The sequence below is a fragment of the Hypanus sabinus genome, chromosome 2 (genome assembly GCF_030144855.1).
Source record: "Hypanus sabinus isolate sHypSab1 chromosome 2, sHypSab1.hap1, whole genome shotgun sequence".
NCBI classification, from domain to species: domain Eukaryota; kingdom Metazoa; phylum Chordata; class Chondrichthyes; order Myliobatiformes; family Dasyatidae; genus Hypanus; species Hypanus sabinus.
The window spans coordinates 179,719,734-179,736,254 of record NC_082707.1 but is presented as its reverse complement, the minus strand read 5'-3'; the positions used below and the strand labels follow the sequence as shown (position 1 = coordinate 179,736,254).

Here is a 16,521-nt window from a genome sequence, read left to right as displayed (position 1 = left end):
AAAAATTAAAATGAGCCCGAGACAACTTTTCCTGCACAGATGGTATTGGGTAAGTGGAACGAGCTGCTAGAGCAATTGGCAGCGGCAGGTAAAATAACAACATTAAGAGAAGTTTAGACAGGTCCATGGATACTAAAAGTTTAGACGTATATGGGCCAAATGTAAATAAATGGGACTGGACCAGGTAGGCATTTCCACACAAGTCTATGACTCAGGGATCCAAAGAGGAGGGAGAGGTTAATTGGATCATCCTGTCGCCACAAATGGATCCACTCCATCCCTCTATGAACCTAACTTATTCTCGCCTCCTCTCAACACCGCAGGGTGTGGCAAAGAGTGGGAATGAAAAGGGCTTTTTCTTGTTGGCTGCTGGCGTTCCACAGGAGTCAGAGTTGGGTCAGCTACCTTTCACACTATATGTCAAACATGACAGAATTGATAGCTTTGTAGCCAAACTTGCAGATGCTACAGATGGGTGAAAGGGCAGGTAGCGTTGAGGCAGCAGGGAGTCAGCAGAAGGACTTGGACAGATCAAGAGAACGGGAAAAGAAGTGGTGGATGGAATACAGTGCGGGGAATTGTATGGTCATGCATTTTGGTAGAAGGAATACCTTGCGGAAGACTATTTTTTAAATCACGAGCACATTCAAAAATAAGAGGTGCAAAGAGTCTTGGGAATACTTGTGCAGGATTCCTTAAAGGTTAACTTGCAAGTTGAGTCAGCTGTAAGGAAGTAAAATGCAATGTTACCATTCATTCTGAGAGGACTAGAATGTAAAAGCAAAGGTAAAGCCCCTGCATTACACACAGCATTGGTCAGACCACATTTGAAGTATTGTGAGCAGTTTTGGGCCTCTTATCCAAGAAAGGATGTGCTTGCGTTGGAGAAAACCCAGAGGAGGTTTACCAGAATTATCTCAGGAATGAAAGGGTTAACATACAAAGACTGTTTGATGGCTTGGGCCTGTACTCATTGGAGTTTAGAAGAATTACGGGGGGGGGGGGGATCTCAATGAAATTTACCAAATGTTTAAAAGCTTTGGATAGAGTGGGTGTGGAGAGGATTTTTCTCAGTAATGGGAGAGTATAGGACTAGAGGAATAGAGACTCAGAATATAAGGACAAACAACCTTTAGAACAGAGATAAGGAGGAATTTCTTCAGCTAGAATGTGGGTAAATCTGTGGAATTCATTGCCACAAACGGCCGTGGAGGTCAAGACATTGGGTATATTTTGAAGCAAAGATTGATAGGCCCTTGATTAGTAAGGGTGTCAAATGTTTATGGGGAGAAGGGAAGAGAATGGAGTGAGAGGGAACATAAATCAGCCATGATCAAATGGTAGAGCAGACTCAATGGGCCAAATGACCTAATTCTGCTCCCATGTCATATGGTCTCAGGACTACCAATGCAGAATTATGTAACAAATTAACACCAATTAACAGCAGACATTCAGCCTCTGGTTGTAAAAACAGTCATAAGTTTGAGCCCAGCTTCAGTGGGAGCCCACGTTACACAAAGCTGAATGGGTTTCAGCTATGTGTAAGCACAAAACAAGTCCACAGCGTGATCAACTCCAGAGTGAAAGGTAAGGATTGAAACTCCACACGGGAACTCAGACACAAGTCTAGGTGAGCCCTTTGCTACAGTCCTAGGGCATCCCAGAGTGCCACCCAGTCTGAGGGAAACCCCCAGGCACCTGTCTGTCAGAGAGCCCTTACTCGGAGCATCTCAGGGGGACTGTGCCCACAAAATCCCTCTCCATCAACATTTAAGGGTCTGGACTTAGAGTGCAGGAGAGAGATCCTTCTGCTCTGTGTGAGGGGGCCCAGACTAAGAGAGCATCCATCCCCATCTCTGGGGATTGTACCCAGAAGAGGTTCTGGACTGTGCCTCTCTTCCCCAGTGTGAAGATGTCTGGACTTAGAGGAGAGCACCCACCCTCACATTACAGGGACCATGTCTATAAAATCCCCAGCATGAGAGGGTCCAGACTCAGAGTAAAGGAGGGACTGTGCCTCAGAATCTGCCTCCCCGCCGACAGGGAATGCATGTGAAAAAGGCCAACAGCATGAGCTGAGCGGCTCCTACCTGCCCACCGAGGACCACACACAGAGCAGGCCATCCTGATCGCTTCCCCTGCGCACCGGCCACATCTGTCAGCTCACTCGTCCAGTCACCCTGCCACACCAGGCACCTGGTGAGGAACAACCGACCACAGGGGTGAGGAGAGGGGGCAGCGCCTACCCTCATCATTCCTAACTCTTCTACTGCCTGTGAATACATCCAGCAACAACATTTCACTCTGTGCCTAACTTGTACCCAAGACCATACACCCATTTACCCCATGTTCACTGGTTGATTCCAGCTTCCAGCCCTGCTGTATAATCCTCTGCAGCGTTACCCCACTGCTTCCAGATTGACTATGGGTGGAATTCACCCACTTCTTATCCCATTCCCAGATCAGATTCAAATTCAACATCCAAAGTAAGTTTATTATCAAAGTATGTACATGTTACCATATTCATTTTCTTGCAGGCAACTCAATAAATCCATAATAGAATAATGACCATAATAGTATCAATGAAAGACCACACCAGCTTGGGTGTAAAAGGCATAAGCTGTTCAAATACAAAAAGAAATAATAATAATAAACAAACAGTACATAGAGAACACGAGATGAAGAGTCCTTGAAAGTAAGTCCATAAGTTGTGGGAACATTTCAATGGTTAAGTGAAGTTATCTCCTTTGGTTCAAAGGCCTGATGGTTGAGGGGTAATAATTAATCCTGAACCTGGTGGTGAGAGTCCTGAGGCTCCTGTATCTGCTTACAGATGACAGCAGCAGGACGACAGCACGGCCAGAGTGTTTGGGGTCCCTAATGATTGGTGCTGCTTTCCTGCAATGTTTAGTGTCGATGTGCTCAATGGTGGGGAGGGCTTTTATTTATTTATTATTTGATTCATTTATTTATCCCATGCACACCAAACCATACATTAAAATGCGTTGTTTACTTTTACAACACGACCAAGGACGTGCTGGAGACAGTCCGCAAGTGTTGCCACACATTCAAGCACCAATGTAGCATGCTTACCAGAACACAAGCAACAAGAACAGCAAGGAAACAAGAGCAAAACAAACTCCTTTCCCCCCTCCCACCCATCCACACAAACAGACCTCCAACCCCAGTGGCCTCCAACTCAAGGATTCACCAACTTCAGTCTTCCACTTTCAACATCGACCCCAGGACTTGACAGTTTTGAGCTCCGAAGTTTCCATCATCCCCACTTCCAGCTTTGGCTCTCCCCTCTCCCAGTACCACACCAAGTGTCCTCACGAAATACACAGTTAGTGCTACTACCTCTCAGTGCCCAGACCCGAGTTCAACCCTGGCCCCAGTACAGTCTGTGTGGAGTCTGCATGTTCTCCTGGTAACCACATAGGCTTCCCTGCAGTACAGGGTCCAGGTTTCACAGCCGTACAGGAGAGAGGTGAGGACCACAACCTTGTACACCTTGAGCTTGGTTGAAAGCTGAATGTCCTTGTGCTCCAGAACTTTGACACAGAGTTTCCTGAGGGCCCGGCTGGCTTTCTGGATCCTTGCTATGATCTCTTTGTCAAGGGATCCGTCACTGGACATGGTGCTTCCTAGATACTTGAAGCTCTCCACATTCTTCAGGACAATGCCATCGATAGTGATGCATGGCTGAGGACAGTGACTGTTTGGTGCAGGTTGTAGGAGAACTTCTGTCTTACCGAGGCTGATTGTCAAGCCGAACAGCTTTGAGGCTGCAGAGAACTTGTCAGCAATCATCTGTAGGTGGTTCTCCTGGTGGGCCACGAGGGCACAGTCATCAGCAAACAGGGCTTCAGTGATGAGCCTCCTCAACGTTTTGGTCTTTGCAGCAAGGTGTCTCAGGTCAAACATCAATCCGTCTTGGCAATATCTTATGTAAATACCCAGGACTAGGTCCTTGACAGCATGCTTCAGCATTTGGGTGAAGAGGTTGAAGAACACTGGTGCTAGAACGCACCCGTGCTTCACGCCATTTGAGATGTTGGAAGTCTCAGATGGGGAACCATCTGAGAACACTTCTCCTGTCATGCCATTGTATATGGCACCATTTACTACTGACATTCATTTTCTTGCAGGTATTCACAAAGAAATATAGTAGAATCAATGAAAAAACCTATTGACAAACAACCACTGTGTGAAAGACAACAATCTGTGCAAGTACAAATAATAATAAACTAACAAAAACAATGAGTTGTAGAGTCCTTAAATGAATTCATAGATTGTGTAATCAGTTCAGAGTTGAGGTGAGTGAAGTTATCCAAACTAGTTTAGGAGCTTGATGGCTGAAGGGTAATAACTGTTCCTGAACCTGGTGATGTAGGACCTAATACCCTTGTACCTCCTCCCCATGGTAATAGTGAGAAGACAGCACAGTGGGGAACTTAATGATGGATGTTGCTTCCTTGAGGCAGAGCTCCTTATGGATGTGCTCATTGGTGGGGATTTTCTTGTGCTCCAGACCATCAAAGAATCCATGGTAGCTGAGGGATTCCAGGGCTTTCACTCCATCACCAAAGGGCCCAGTGTTGACTCTGTGTCACAATCTTCCAGCAATTACAGATTGGTGTAGGAGTGGGGACTGGGCCTATTCCGCTCCCTCATCCATTTCCTGCCCCTACCCCAGACTTCCTCAGTTTCCAAAACCTTAGAATCCTGCTGATATTCTCAGCAATATCCCCTTCCAGGGCTCCTGAGGGAGAGAAGGGCAAAGGATCACAGTCCTCTCTGATACTCAATTGAGTTGAATTGACTATTTCTTACATACTTCACATACGTGAGTAAAAATCTTTATGTTACATCTCCATCTAAATGAGCAATGTGCGATTTATACAGTCAATATAACATAGAAATACAATTGTACCAGCATGAATTAATCAGTCTGATGTCCTGGTGGAAGAAGCTGTCCTGGAGCCTGTTGGTCCTGGCTTTTATGCTGTGGTACTGTTTCCCGGATGGTAGCAGCTGGAACAGTTTGTGGTTGGGGTGACTCGGGTCCCTAAAGATCCTTCGGGCCCTTCTTACACACCTGTCTTTGTAAATGTCCTGAATCATGGGAAGTTCACATCTACAGATGCACTGGGCTGTCTGCACCACTCTCTGCAGAGTTCAGAGATTGAGGGAAGTAAAGTTCCCATAGCAGGCAGTGATGCAGCCAGTCAGGATGCTCTCAATTGTGCCCTGTAGAAAGTTCTTAGGATTTGGGGACTCATACCAAACGTCCTCAACCGTCTGAGGTAGAAGAGGTGCTGTTGTGCTTTTTTCACCACATAGCTGGTGTGTACAGACCACGTGAGATCCTCGGTGATGTGGATGCCCAGGAACTTGAAGCTGTTCACCCTCTCAACCCCAGATCCATTGATGTCAATAGGAGTTAGCCTGTCTCCATTCTTCCTGCTGTCCATAAAAAGCTCCTTTGTTTTTGTGATATTGAGGGAGGGGTTGTTTTCTCAACATCACTGTGTCATGGTGATGACTTCTCTGTCAGCTGCTTTATTATTTGAGATGAGGCCAACCAATCTAGTATTGTCAGCAAATTTAATTAGCAGATTGGAGCAGATGGTGACACAGTCATGACTAGAGAGTAAAATAGGGAGCTTAGGACACAGCTCCGAGGGCACCTGTGTGGAGTTGTCAGAGGTGAAGGAGTCCACTTTTACCACCTACTGGTGATCTGACAGGAAGTCCAGGATCCAGCTGCACAAGGCAAGGTGAAGGCCGAGGTCTCTGAGCTTCTTTTCAAGTCTGGCGGGAATTATGGTGTTGAATGCTGAACTGTAGTCCAAGAACAGCTTTCTCACATAAGGATCCTTCTTCTCCAGATATATAAGGAAGGTGTGTAGAGCTGTGGCTATTGTGTCATCTGTTGATCTGTTGTGTTGGCAGGCAAATTGTAAGTGTGGGTGGTAGCATGCTGCAGATTTAGTCCTTGACCAGCCTCTCAAAGCATGTGCTTATTATTGAGGTGAGTGCAACAGGAAGCTAGTCATTCGGACATGTTATCTTGGTCTCTTTAGGTACAGGGACGACGATGGATGTTTTGAAGCAGAATCCCCATACTCTTTGCTGCCCTGGTTAATCAAGAACCTATCTATCTCTGCCTTAAATGCACCCAATGGTTTGGCCTCCACAGCCACTCATGGCAACAAATTCCACAGATTTACCACCCTCTGACTAAAGTAATTTCTCTGCATCTGTTCTAAATGGGCATCCTCCAAACCTGAAATCATGCCCTCTTGTCCTAGACTCCCCTACCATGGGAAATAACTTTGCCATGTCTAATCTGTTCAGGTCTTTTAACTTTCGGAATGTTTTAATGAGACTCTTCCCTCATTCTCCTGAACTGCAAGGAATACAGCCCAAGAGCTGCCAGACATTCCTCAGAAAGCAGGAGGTCATTCTACACTGGAAGAGGGAGAGATTAAAAATGTCTGTGAACTCACCTGCCAGTTGTGTCACACACATCCTGCATACCCACCCTGGGATGCTGTGCAGTCCAGCAGTCTTGCGACTGTCCACTCGTTGGAAACACCTGTGTACTTCAGCCTCAGAGCTGACCAAAGTGCATGTCGCTTCGGCAGGCTCCTCGAGGGCTCAGTGTTGGCGATATCAAATGTAAAAAAGATTTAGCTCATCTGGGAGAGAGCGATGTTGGCAGCACCACTGCACTTTGCTTTGAAGTCTGCGATGGTGTGCAGATCTTGCCAAAAGCTGTGTGTGTTGCTGGTGGAGAGTTGTGTCTGGATCTTGTCCCTGTATTGTTGTTTGCATGTTATCTCAGTGCCAAAAGGTGATGCGCTGTCCCAGACTCTAAACATTTCACATAATCAAAGAAGTGCAGGAACAGAGCAATCTTGGAGTCCACTTCCATAGACAACTCAGTTACCGTTCAAGTTGATAGGGTGGTTAAAGTGGTGTATAGTGCATTGGCCTTCATTAGTCAGGGGAATGAGTTCAAGAGCCACGAGGTAATGTTGCAGTTCTATAAAGCTCTGGATTGACCACACTTGGAATATTGTATCCAGTTCTGGTCACCAGATTAAAAGAATGTGGAAGCTTTAGAGAGGGTACAGAGGAGATTTACTAAGGTGTTGCTTGGATTCCATAACATGTCTTGTGAGGAAAGGTTGAGCAAACTAGGGCTTTTCTTTCTGGAGCAATGGAGGATGAGAGGCGACTCGAGAGAAGTGTACAAGATGATAAGAAGCATAAAGTGGAAGCCAATGCCTTTTTCCCCAGGGTGAAAATTACTAATATGAAGGGGGTGACTTGAGCAAAGTGTAGTGGGGTATGTCAGAGGTAGTTTTTTTTTTAAAATAGAAAGAGTGGTGGCTATGTGGAATGAGCTGCCTGGCAAGATGGTAGAGGCAGTTGCATTAGAGACTTTGAAGAGACTCTTAGGCACAGGGATAACAGAAAGAGGAGGGCTATGTGAGAGGAAAGGGTTAAATTAATCTTACTGGAAAAGGTTGACACCACATCACAGTCCGAAGGACCTGTACTTTGCAGTAATGTTCTATGTTAACCTCAACATTGCTGTAAATTGTCTCTCACAATCAGATGGATCTATCCCGGATGAGCCCCTAATTTGTTAAATTTGTTCATATCCCGGACAGAGACCCCAATTTGTTATGTACCCCGTAACAGGTTAAATAAAGAACCAGCAGAAATGGACACACCTTCCATTATAAACTCTATTTTATTAGTAACTACGTGAATAAAGTAATATAAAACAAGATAAGGTAAACAGATTAGCAAAGTATATATATGTAAGTAATCAGTTCAGTTCTGGAATTTGGTTTGAGTAGAGGGGGAGAGAGAGAGAGAGAGAGGGGAGGGAGAGAGAGGGGGGGAGGGAGAGAGAGGGGGGGAGGGAGAGAGAGGGGGGGAGGGAGAGAGAGGGGGGGAGGGAGAGAGAGGGGGGGAGGGAGAGAGAGGGGGGGAGGGAGAGAGAGGGGGGGAGGGAGAGAGAGGGGGGGAGGGAGAGAGAGGGGGGGAGGGAGAGAGAGGGGGGGAGGGAGAGAGAGGGGGGGAGGGAGAGAGAGGGGGGGAGGGAGAGAGAGGGGGGGAGGGAGAGAGAGGGGGGGAGGGAGAGAGAGGGGGGGAGGGAGAGAGAGGGGGGGAGGGAGAGAGAGGGGGGGAGGGAGAGAGAGGGGGGGAGGGAGAGAGAGGGGGGGAGGGAGAGAGAGGGGGGGAGGGAGAGAGAGGGGGGGAGGGAGAGAGAGGGGGGGAGGGAGAGAGAGGGGGGGAGGGAGAGAGAGGGGGGGAGGGAGAGAGAGGGGGGGAGGGAGAGAGAGGGGGGGAGGGAGAGAGAGGGGGGGAGGGAGAGAGAGGGGGGGAGGGAGAGAGAGGGGGGGAGGGAGAGAGAGGGGGGGAGGGAGAGAGAGGGGGGGAGGGAGAGAGAGGGGGGGAGGGAGAGAGAGGGGGGGAGGGAGAGAGAGGGGGGGAGGGAGAGAGAGGGGGGGAGGGAGAGAGAGGGGGGGAGGGAGAGAGAGGGGGGGAGGGAGAGAGAGGGGGGGAGGGAGAGAGAGGGGGGGAGGGAGAGAGAGGGGGGGAGGGAGAGAGAGGGGGGGAGGGAGAGAGAGGGGGGGAGGGAGAGAGAGGGGGGGAGGGAGAGAGAGGGGGGGAGGGAGAGAGAGGGGGGGAGGGAGAGAGAGGGGGGGAGGGAGAGAGAGGGGGGGAGGGAGAGAGAGGGGGGGAGGGAGAGAGAGGGGGGGAGGGAGAGAGAGGGGGGGAGGGAGAGAGAGGGGGGGAGGGAGAGAGAGGGGGGGAGGGAGAGAGAGGGGGGGAGGGAGAGAGAGGGGGGGAGGGAGAGAGAGGGGGGGAGGGAGAGAGAGGGGGGGAGGGAGAGAGAGGGGGGGAGGGAGAGAGAGGGGGGGAGGGAGAGAGAGGGGGGGAGGGAGAGAGAGGGGGGGAGGGAGAGAGAGGGGGGGAGGGAGAGAGAGGGGGGGAGGGAGAGAGAGGGGGGAGGGAGAGAGAGGGGGGGAGGGAGAGAGAGGGGGGGAGGGAGAGAGAGGGGGGAGGGAGAGAGAGGGGGGGAGGGAGAGAGAGGGGGGGAGGGAGAGAGAGGGGGGGAGGGAGAGAGAGGGGGGGAGGGAGAGAGAGGGGGGGAGGGAGAGAGAGGGGGGGAGGGAGAGAGAGGGGGGGAGGGAGAGAGAGGGGGGGAGGGAGAGAGAGGGGGGGAGGGAGAGAGAGGGGGGGAGGGAGAGAGAGGGGGGGAGGGAGAGAGAGGGGGGGAGGGAGAGAGAGGGGGGGAGGGAGAGAGAGGGGGGGAGGGAGAGAGAGGGGGGGAGGGAGAGAGAGGGGGGGAGGGAGAGAGAGGGGGGGAGGGAGAGAGAGGGGGGGAGGGAGAGAGAGGGGGGGAGGGAGAGAGAGGGGGGGAGGGAGAGAGAGGGGGGGAGGGAGAGAGAGGGGGGGAGGGAGAGAGGGGGGGAGGGAGAGAGAGGGGGGAGGGAGAGAGAGGGGGGAGGGAGAGAGAGGGGGGGAGGGAGAGAGAGGGGGGGAGGGAGAGAGAGGGGGGGAGGGAGAGAGAGGGGGGGAGGGAGAGAGAGGGGGGAGGGAGAGAGAGGGGGGGAGGGAGAGAGAGGGGGGGAGGAGAGGGGGGGAGGGAGAGAGAGGGGGGGAGGGAGAGAGAGGGGGGAGGGAGAGAGAGGGGGGAGGGAGAGAGAGGGGGGAGGGAGAGAGAGGGGGGGAGGGAGAGAGAGGGGGGGAGGGAGAGAGAGGGGGGGAGGGAGAGAGAGGGGGGAGGGAGAGAGAGGGGGGAGGGAGAGAGAGGGGGGAGGGAGAGAGAGGGGGGAGGGAGAGAGAGGGGGGAGGGAGAGAGAGGGGGGAGGGAGAGAGAGGGGGGAGGGAGAGAGAGGGGGGAGGGAGAGAGAGGGGGGAGGGAGAGAGAGGGGGGAGGGAGAGAGAGGGGGGAGGGAGAGAGAGGGGGGAGGGAGAGAGAGGGGGGAGGGAGAGAGAGGGGGGAGGGAGAGAGAGGGGGGAGGGAGAGAGAGGGGGGAGGGAGAGAGAGGGGGGAGGGAGAGAGAGGGGGGGAGGGAGGGAGAGGGGGGGAGGGAGGGAGAGGGGGGGAGGGAGGGAGAGGGGGGGAGGGAGGGAGAGGGGGGGAGGGAGAGAGAGGGGGGAGGGAGAGAGAGGGGGGAGGGAGAGAGAGGGGGGGAGGGAGAGAGAGGGGGGGAGGGAGAGAGAGGGGGGGAGGGAGAGAGAGGGGGGGAGGGAGAGAGAGGGGGGGGAGGAGAGAGAGGGGGGGAGGGAGAGAGAGGGGGGAGGGGGAGGGAGAGAGGGGGAGAGGGAGGGAGAGACAGAGAGTGTGTGTGTGTATATTGGTTTATCTTCCAATGCCAATCCTCCACGTCATCCTCCTTGCTCCTGAAACTTACAGTCACCAACCTGTGATCACAGAAAAGTGGACCGTTTCCACGGTAACCCTATCAAGCCAGGCCAAGGTTAAACCCACCGATTGTGTTCCACCGGTCACTCCTTTGTCCACACTGAGAGCAAAAACCCCACCCTTGTCATGGGGACACAAAGCTCACCAGTGTCCTCCTTGCCTCTGGAGTCGTGTGTCTTGATTGTCTGATTAAAAGTCCATCATAAAGCTCCGCCTTTCAGTTTCCAAGGCAACGCACAGACTTTCTCGCTTGTCCTGCTGCTGAATTACTACACAAGCTGTTCGCTCCCTCTCTCTCTCTCTGTCTTAAAGAGAAAGTCCACTTTGGAATAGTCCAGCAGATCTCATCACAGGCATCCACCATTCCATGTGTGGCCTGCTTAATCACATTAACCTCTCCCCCTCCCCCCCCACCTCCACACACACCATAAAATAAGTTCAAACCATGAGCATAAGCTATCTGAGCGGAAAATCCTATGAAAGATAGTGGATTTGGTCCAGTACATCACGGGTAAAGCCCTCCCAGTCATGAAATGGTGCTATAGAAAAGCAGCACCTGTTATCGAAAACCCTCACCACCCAGGCCATCCTCTTTTCTAGCTACCACCATCAGGAAGGTGGTACAGGAGTTTCAGGACTCTCACTACCAGGTTCAAGAACAGTTACTACCCCTCAACCATCAGGCTCCTGATTGAAAGGAGATATTCTATTTCTGGTATTCCCACAACAGAAAGTCTCGGTTTAAGGGCTCTTTATCTTGTTATTTCATACTCGTTATTTATTTATATTGGCACAATTTGTTGATCATTGATCCTGTTTATAGTTACTGTTCCATAGATTAGATAAGTATGCTCACAGGAAAAAGGATCTCATGGTTGTATGTGGTGACATGTATATACTCTGATAATAAACTTTACTGGCTCAGTGCAGCATCCTCTCACTATGCGAGAACTTACTGAACTGCCTGATCAGCAGAAACTGTTTGGCTGCAGTCAACCATCACAGCTGGACGTGTACGTGTCCAGGACAAAGAAGAGGACAGGTAATGTTATCTTGAACACTACCCACTCAGCCAACTGCCTTTTCCAAAAGCTCCCTTCTGGGAGGTGCGATAGGGCTTTTAAAACAAACACTCCATGCCAGTTCAAACAGTTAATGTGATCAACCATTCTACTTAGTCCTCCACCCCCCTCTATCTATTACCTCAGTCACTGAACTCTAAACACGATAGACCATTTTATACAATGCTGCATTTATCATAAGTACAGACTGGTATTTATGCATATTTTATTCTACATCCATCCTTTAAGTTCTAACTTCAATTTTACTCCTTTTTGTCTATAACTGTTAAATGTTTTTGCTGCGTATCCTATACAGACCAATACAACAAATTCCTAATACAGCACCTCAGGACAATCAGATTTAATACACTAGCACATGTCATGAAATTTAACTTTACGGCAACGGTACAATGAAATACCTGATAAATATAGAAAATAAAGTCAGTTACATTAAATATATATGTCTATTAAACAGTTAAGTTAAAATAAGTAGTGGAAAATAACAAATTTTTTTAAAAATAGCGAGGAAGAGTTCATGGGCTCAATCTCCATTTGGAAATCGAATGGCAGAGGGAAGAAGCGGTTCTGGTGTGTGCCTTCAGGCTTCTGTACCTCCTTCCTGGTGAACAGTGAGAAGAGGCATGTCCTGGGTGATGGGGGTCCTTAACAATGGACGCCGCCTTTCTGAGGCACCACTCCTTGAAAATGTCTTGGATACTACAGAGCATCTCTACAGAGCAAAAAGGCGAAGGCTGAGGAAAGTCCATCTCCCACCCCCCCCATCCTCATCACATTCTACAGAGGTTGTATTGAGAGCATCCTGAGCAGTTGCATCACTGCCTGGCTTGGAAATTGGACCATCTCGGATCGCAAGACCCTGCAGCGGATAGTGAGGTCAGCTGAGAAGATCATCGGGGTCTCTCTTCCTACCATCACGGACATTTACACTACACGTTGCATCCGCAAAGAAAACAGCATTATGAAGGACCCCACGCACCCCTCATACAAATTCTTCTCCCTCCTGCGTCTGGGAAAAGGCTCCGAAGCATTCGGGCTCTTATGACCAGACTATATAACAGCTTCTTCCCCCAAGCTATCAGACTCCTCAATTCCCAAAGCCTGGTCTGACACCTTGCCCTATTATCCTGTTTATTATTTATTGTAATGCCTGCACTGTTTTTGTGCACTTTATGCAGTCCTGTGTAGGTCTGTAGTCTAGTGTAGCTTTCTCTGTGTTTTTTCATTACGTAGTTGTCTAGTTTTTTGTACTGTGTCATGTAAACCATGGTCCTGAAAAACGTTGTCTCATTTGTACTATGCACAGTACCAGCAGTTATGGTCGAAATGACAATAAAAGTGACTTGACTTGACCTGAGGTTGGTAAATGTATACAGCGAATAAAGTTTATCTTGCACGCTATTCATTATTTTTGTAAGGTACAATAATCTGTATGTCTTGCACGGTATTGCTGCCGCAAAACCACACATTTCACGCGAGAAATCAGTTTCAGGTCTCTCACAGGTGCGGGTACGAACCCCTCACCTGACAGCTGATGAAAGCACTCCAATCCTGTGGGGTTTGAGTTCGGGACCCACTGACACCTCGACTGAGAAAGAAGTATCCTCGGTGTACGTGTCCCAGCTCCCGAGGCCAAAAACAACCAGGTACTTGGGCAGAGGGACTTCCAGGCGGCAGCGAAAGACGGAGCCACCGGGTTCCCTGCAAGGCAAAGGAGAGGAGGCGGGTGAGAGCTGGTGGGAAGGTGGACACGGCTCGTTCGGAATAGAGCGGGTGACCACCGGAGACGGCCGCTGACTGTGGCGAGGGCCAAGCAGACGGGGCGTCATGTCACTCCACTCTGTCGCGATACCCGTTACCTCAGCAGCCTGCCAGGCGGCTCCAGCAGCGACCGCACCGCGTAAAACTCCATCGCCGGACCCGCCCCTTCTCCAGCAGACCACGCCCATCCCTCGACGTTATTGATCAGCCCCGCCCTCGTAGTGACGTCATCGCCGGACCCGCCCCTTCTCCAGCAGACCACGCCCATCCCTCGACGTTATTGATCAGCCCCGCCCTCGTAGTGACGTCATCGCCGGACCCGCCCCTTCTCCTCGCGTCACCTCGACGTTATTGATCAGCCCCGCCCTCGTAGTGACGTCATCGCCGGACCCGCCCCTTCTCCAGCAGACCACGCCCATCCCTCGACGTTATTGATCAGCCCGCCCTCGTAGTGACGTCATCGCCGGACCCGCCCCTTCTCCAGCAGACCACGCCCATCCCTCGACGTTATTGATCAGCCCGCCCTCGTAGTGACGTCATCGCCGGACCCGCCCCTTCTCCTCGCGTCACCTCGACGTTATTGATCAGCCCCGCCCTCGTAGTGACGTCATCGTCGGCCCGCCTCCTGAAATTACGTCCCGCTTGTCCAACTTGACAACTGTCCGGGTCACACACACACACTTCACCTCTTAATGTCACATCCAGCATTTGCTGTGTGTTACCCCGCATTTCCGACATCTGCAGCCTGCCGTGCCCTCATTTACTATATAGTGTACACCCAGCAGGGTCCCAAACCACAAAAACGGCTGCTCAGTTCCCAAAGCTACACCACACCCCCCTCCCCACCACCACACAGTTACCAGGTCCCCAGCAATCTTGTTTCAGCTTCACTCAGTTTGATATTGGTATTGGTCTCTTACTGTCACATGTACAGTGAAAAGCTTGTCTTGAATACAGTTCATACAGATCAGATCGTTGTACAGTGCATTGCAGTAGTACAAGGTTAAGCAATAACAGAATGCAGAATGGAGTGTTACATTTACGGAGATAGTACTGTGCCGGTAGAAAATAAGGTGCAAGATCAAAACAAGGTAGAATGTAGGCCAAGAGTCTATCTTAGTGAACTATATAATAGTCCTGTAACTGCAGAGTAAAAGCTGTCCTTGAACCTGGCAGTAGGTCTTGCAGGCTTTTGTATCTTCCGATAGAAGAGGTCGAACAGAGAACATCTGGGGTGGGTGGGGATCTTGGCTGCTTTACCAAGAGAGCAAGAAGTGTAGGCAGTCCATGAAGGGGAGGTTGGTTTCCGTAATGCACTGAGCTGTGCCAACTTTAAACACTTGTGTGTTTTTACATGTTCATCATAGATAGGCAAGGCCAATGTTTATTGCCATTCCCTCTCACTTCTTGCTTTAAGTGAGAGATTAACTCTTCAGTCTGCTTGAATGTGGTGTGTTTGTGCATCACATTGTTTCCCAATAAAAACAGTGACAAACACTGACAGGCTAAAGCCAATGATCAAACAGAGCCAGGCTCCCTTTCTCACATAAATATTCATCTTTTACTATCATTTAGAATGACCTTAAGTGTTGCAAACACAGCTGGCCTTGCTGAAAAACTTCAATACATCATTGTGCCAGTGTGTGTCATATTTACTCTGTCTATTTTCACTAGCTGTTTTCCTAATGGTGTTGCAATGATTAACCAAACTGGTCAAAAATAGAGGTGGAGACAGAATTCTTCAAACAATTGGAGAAATACAATGAGGTGGAGAGAGATATTTAACACTTATTTCTATACGCTGCTTGTTGTGCTGCACTGGATCTGAAGGAATAGTCATTTTGTTCTCCTTTACATTCCTGCACTAAAGAATAACAATAAACAATATTGAAACTTGGGTTTCAGGAGAATACATAGAAACATAGAAAATAGGTGCAGGAGTAGGCCATTCGGCCCTTCGAGCCTGCACCGCCATTCAGTATGATCATGGCTGATCATCCAACTCAGAAACCTGTACCTGCTTTCTCTCCATACCACCTGATCCCTTTAGCCACAAGGGCCATATCTAACTTCCTCTTAAATATAGCCAATGAACCGGCCTCAACTGTTTCCTGTGGCAGAGAATTCCACAGATTCACCACTCTCTGTGTGAAGAAGTTTTTCCTCATCTCGGTCCTAAAAGGCTTCCCCTTTATCCTTAAACTGTGACCCCTCATTCTGGACTTCCCCAACATCGGAAACAATCTTCCTGCATCTAGCCTGTCCAATCCCTTTAGAATTTTATACGTTTCAATAAGATCCCCCTTCAATCTTCTAAATTCCAGTGAGTATAAACCTAGTCGATCCAGTCTTTCTTCATATGAAAGTCCTGCCATCCCAGGAATCAATCTGATGAACCTTCTCTGTACTCCCTATATGGCAAGAATATCTTTCCTCAGATTAGGGGACCAAAACTGCACACAATATTCTAGGTGCAGTCTCACTAAGGCCTTGTACAACTGCAGTAGAACCTCCCTGCTCCTGTACTCAAATCCTTTTGCTATGAATGCCAACAGACCATTTGCCTTTTTCACCGCCTGCTGTACCTGCATGCCCACCTTCAATGACTGGTGCACAATGACACCCGGGTCTTATTGCACCTCCCCTTTTCCTAATTGGCCACCATTCAGATAATAATCTGTTTTTCTGTTCTTGCAACCAAAGTGGATAACCTCACATTTATCCACATTAAATTGCATCTGCCATGAATTTGCCCACTCACCTAACCTATCCAAGTCACCCTGCATCCTGTTAGCATCCTCCTCACAGCTAACACCGCCGCCCAGCTTCATGTCATCTGCAAACTTGGAGATGCTGCATTTAATTCCCTCGTCTAAATCAATAATATATATTGTAAACAACTGGGGTCCCATCATTGAGCCTTGTGATACCCCACTAGTCACTGCCTGCCATTCTGAAAAGCTCCCGTTTACTCCCATTCTTTGCTTCCTGTCTGCCAACCAATTCGCTACCACATCAATACCATACCCCCAATACCGTGTGCTTTAAGTTTGCACACTAATCTCCTGTGTGGGACCTTGTCAAAAGCCTTTTGAAAATTAAATGTAAAGGGGGTTTCTTTTTTTCTCTTTGTTACTGTTGGGTAAGGGTTTCCTTTTGTTAACTAGCAGGAATGCTAATTTACTGATAACGAGAATGGTATTCCTTTGTAAACCAAAT

The 16,521-nt window shown here is 49.7% G+C and overlaps 1 protein-coding gene across 11 annotated transcripts in view; it reads right to left on the bottom strand.

The window, feature by feature from the left end:
- The window catches only part of zgc:163014 (uncharacterized protein LOC100038766 homolog), a 38,307-nt gene extending 24,789 nt beyond the window's left edge, over positions 1-13,518 (bottom strand). For 6 of the 11 annotated variants that reach the window (XR_009510175.1, XR_009510176.1, XM_059960501.1 and 3 more), the window contains exons 1-3: positions 13,401-13,518; positions 13,066-13,242; positions 2,091-2,273 (exon numbers count right to left, since the gene is read on the bottom strand). Coding sequence is in view for 9 of the 11 variants with exons in the window: in XM_059960501.1 (XP_059816484.1) it covers positions 2,091-2,273; positions 13,066-13,242; positions 13,401-13,490 (450 nt within the window). In the remaining 2 variants the exon portion in view is untranslated. The other 5 variants (XM_059960540.1, XM_059960549.1, XM_059960527.1 and 2 more) reach the window with 4 other exon arrangements.
- Positions 13,519-16,521: the final 3,003 nt, after the last annotated feature.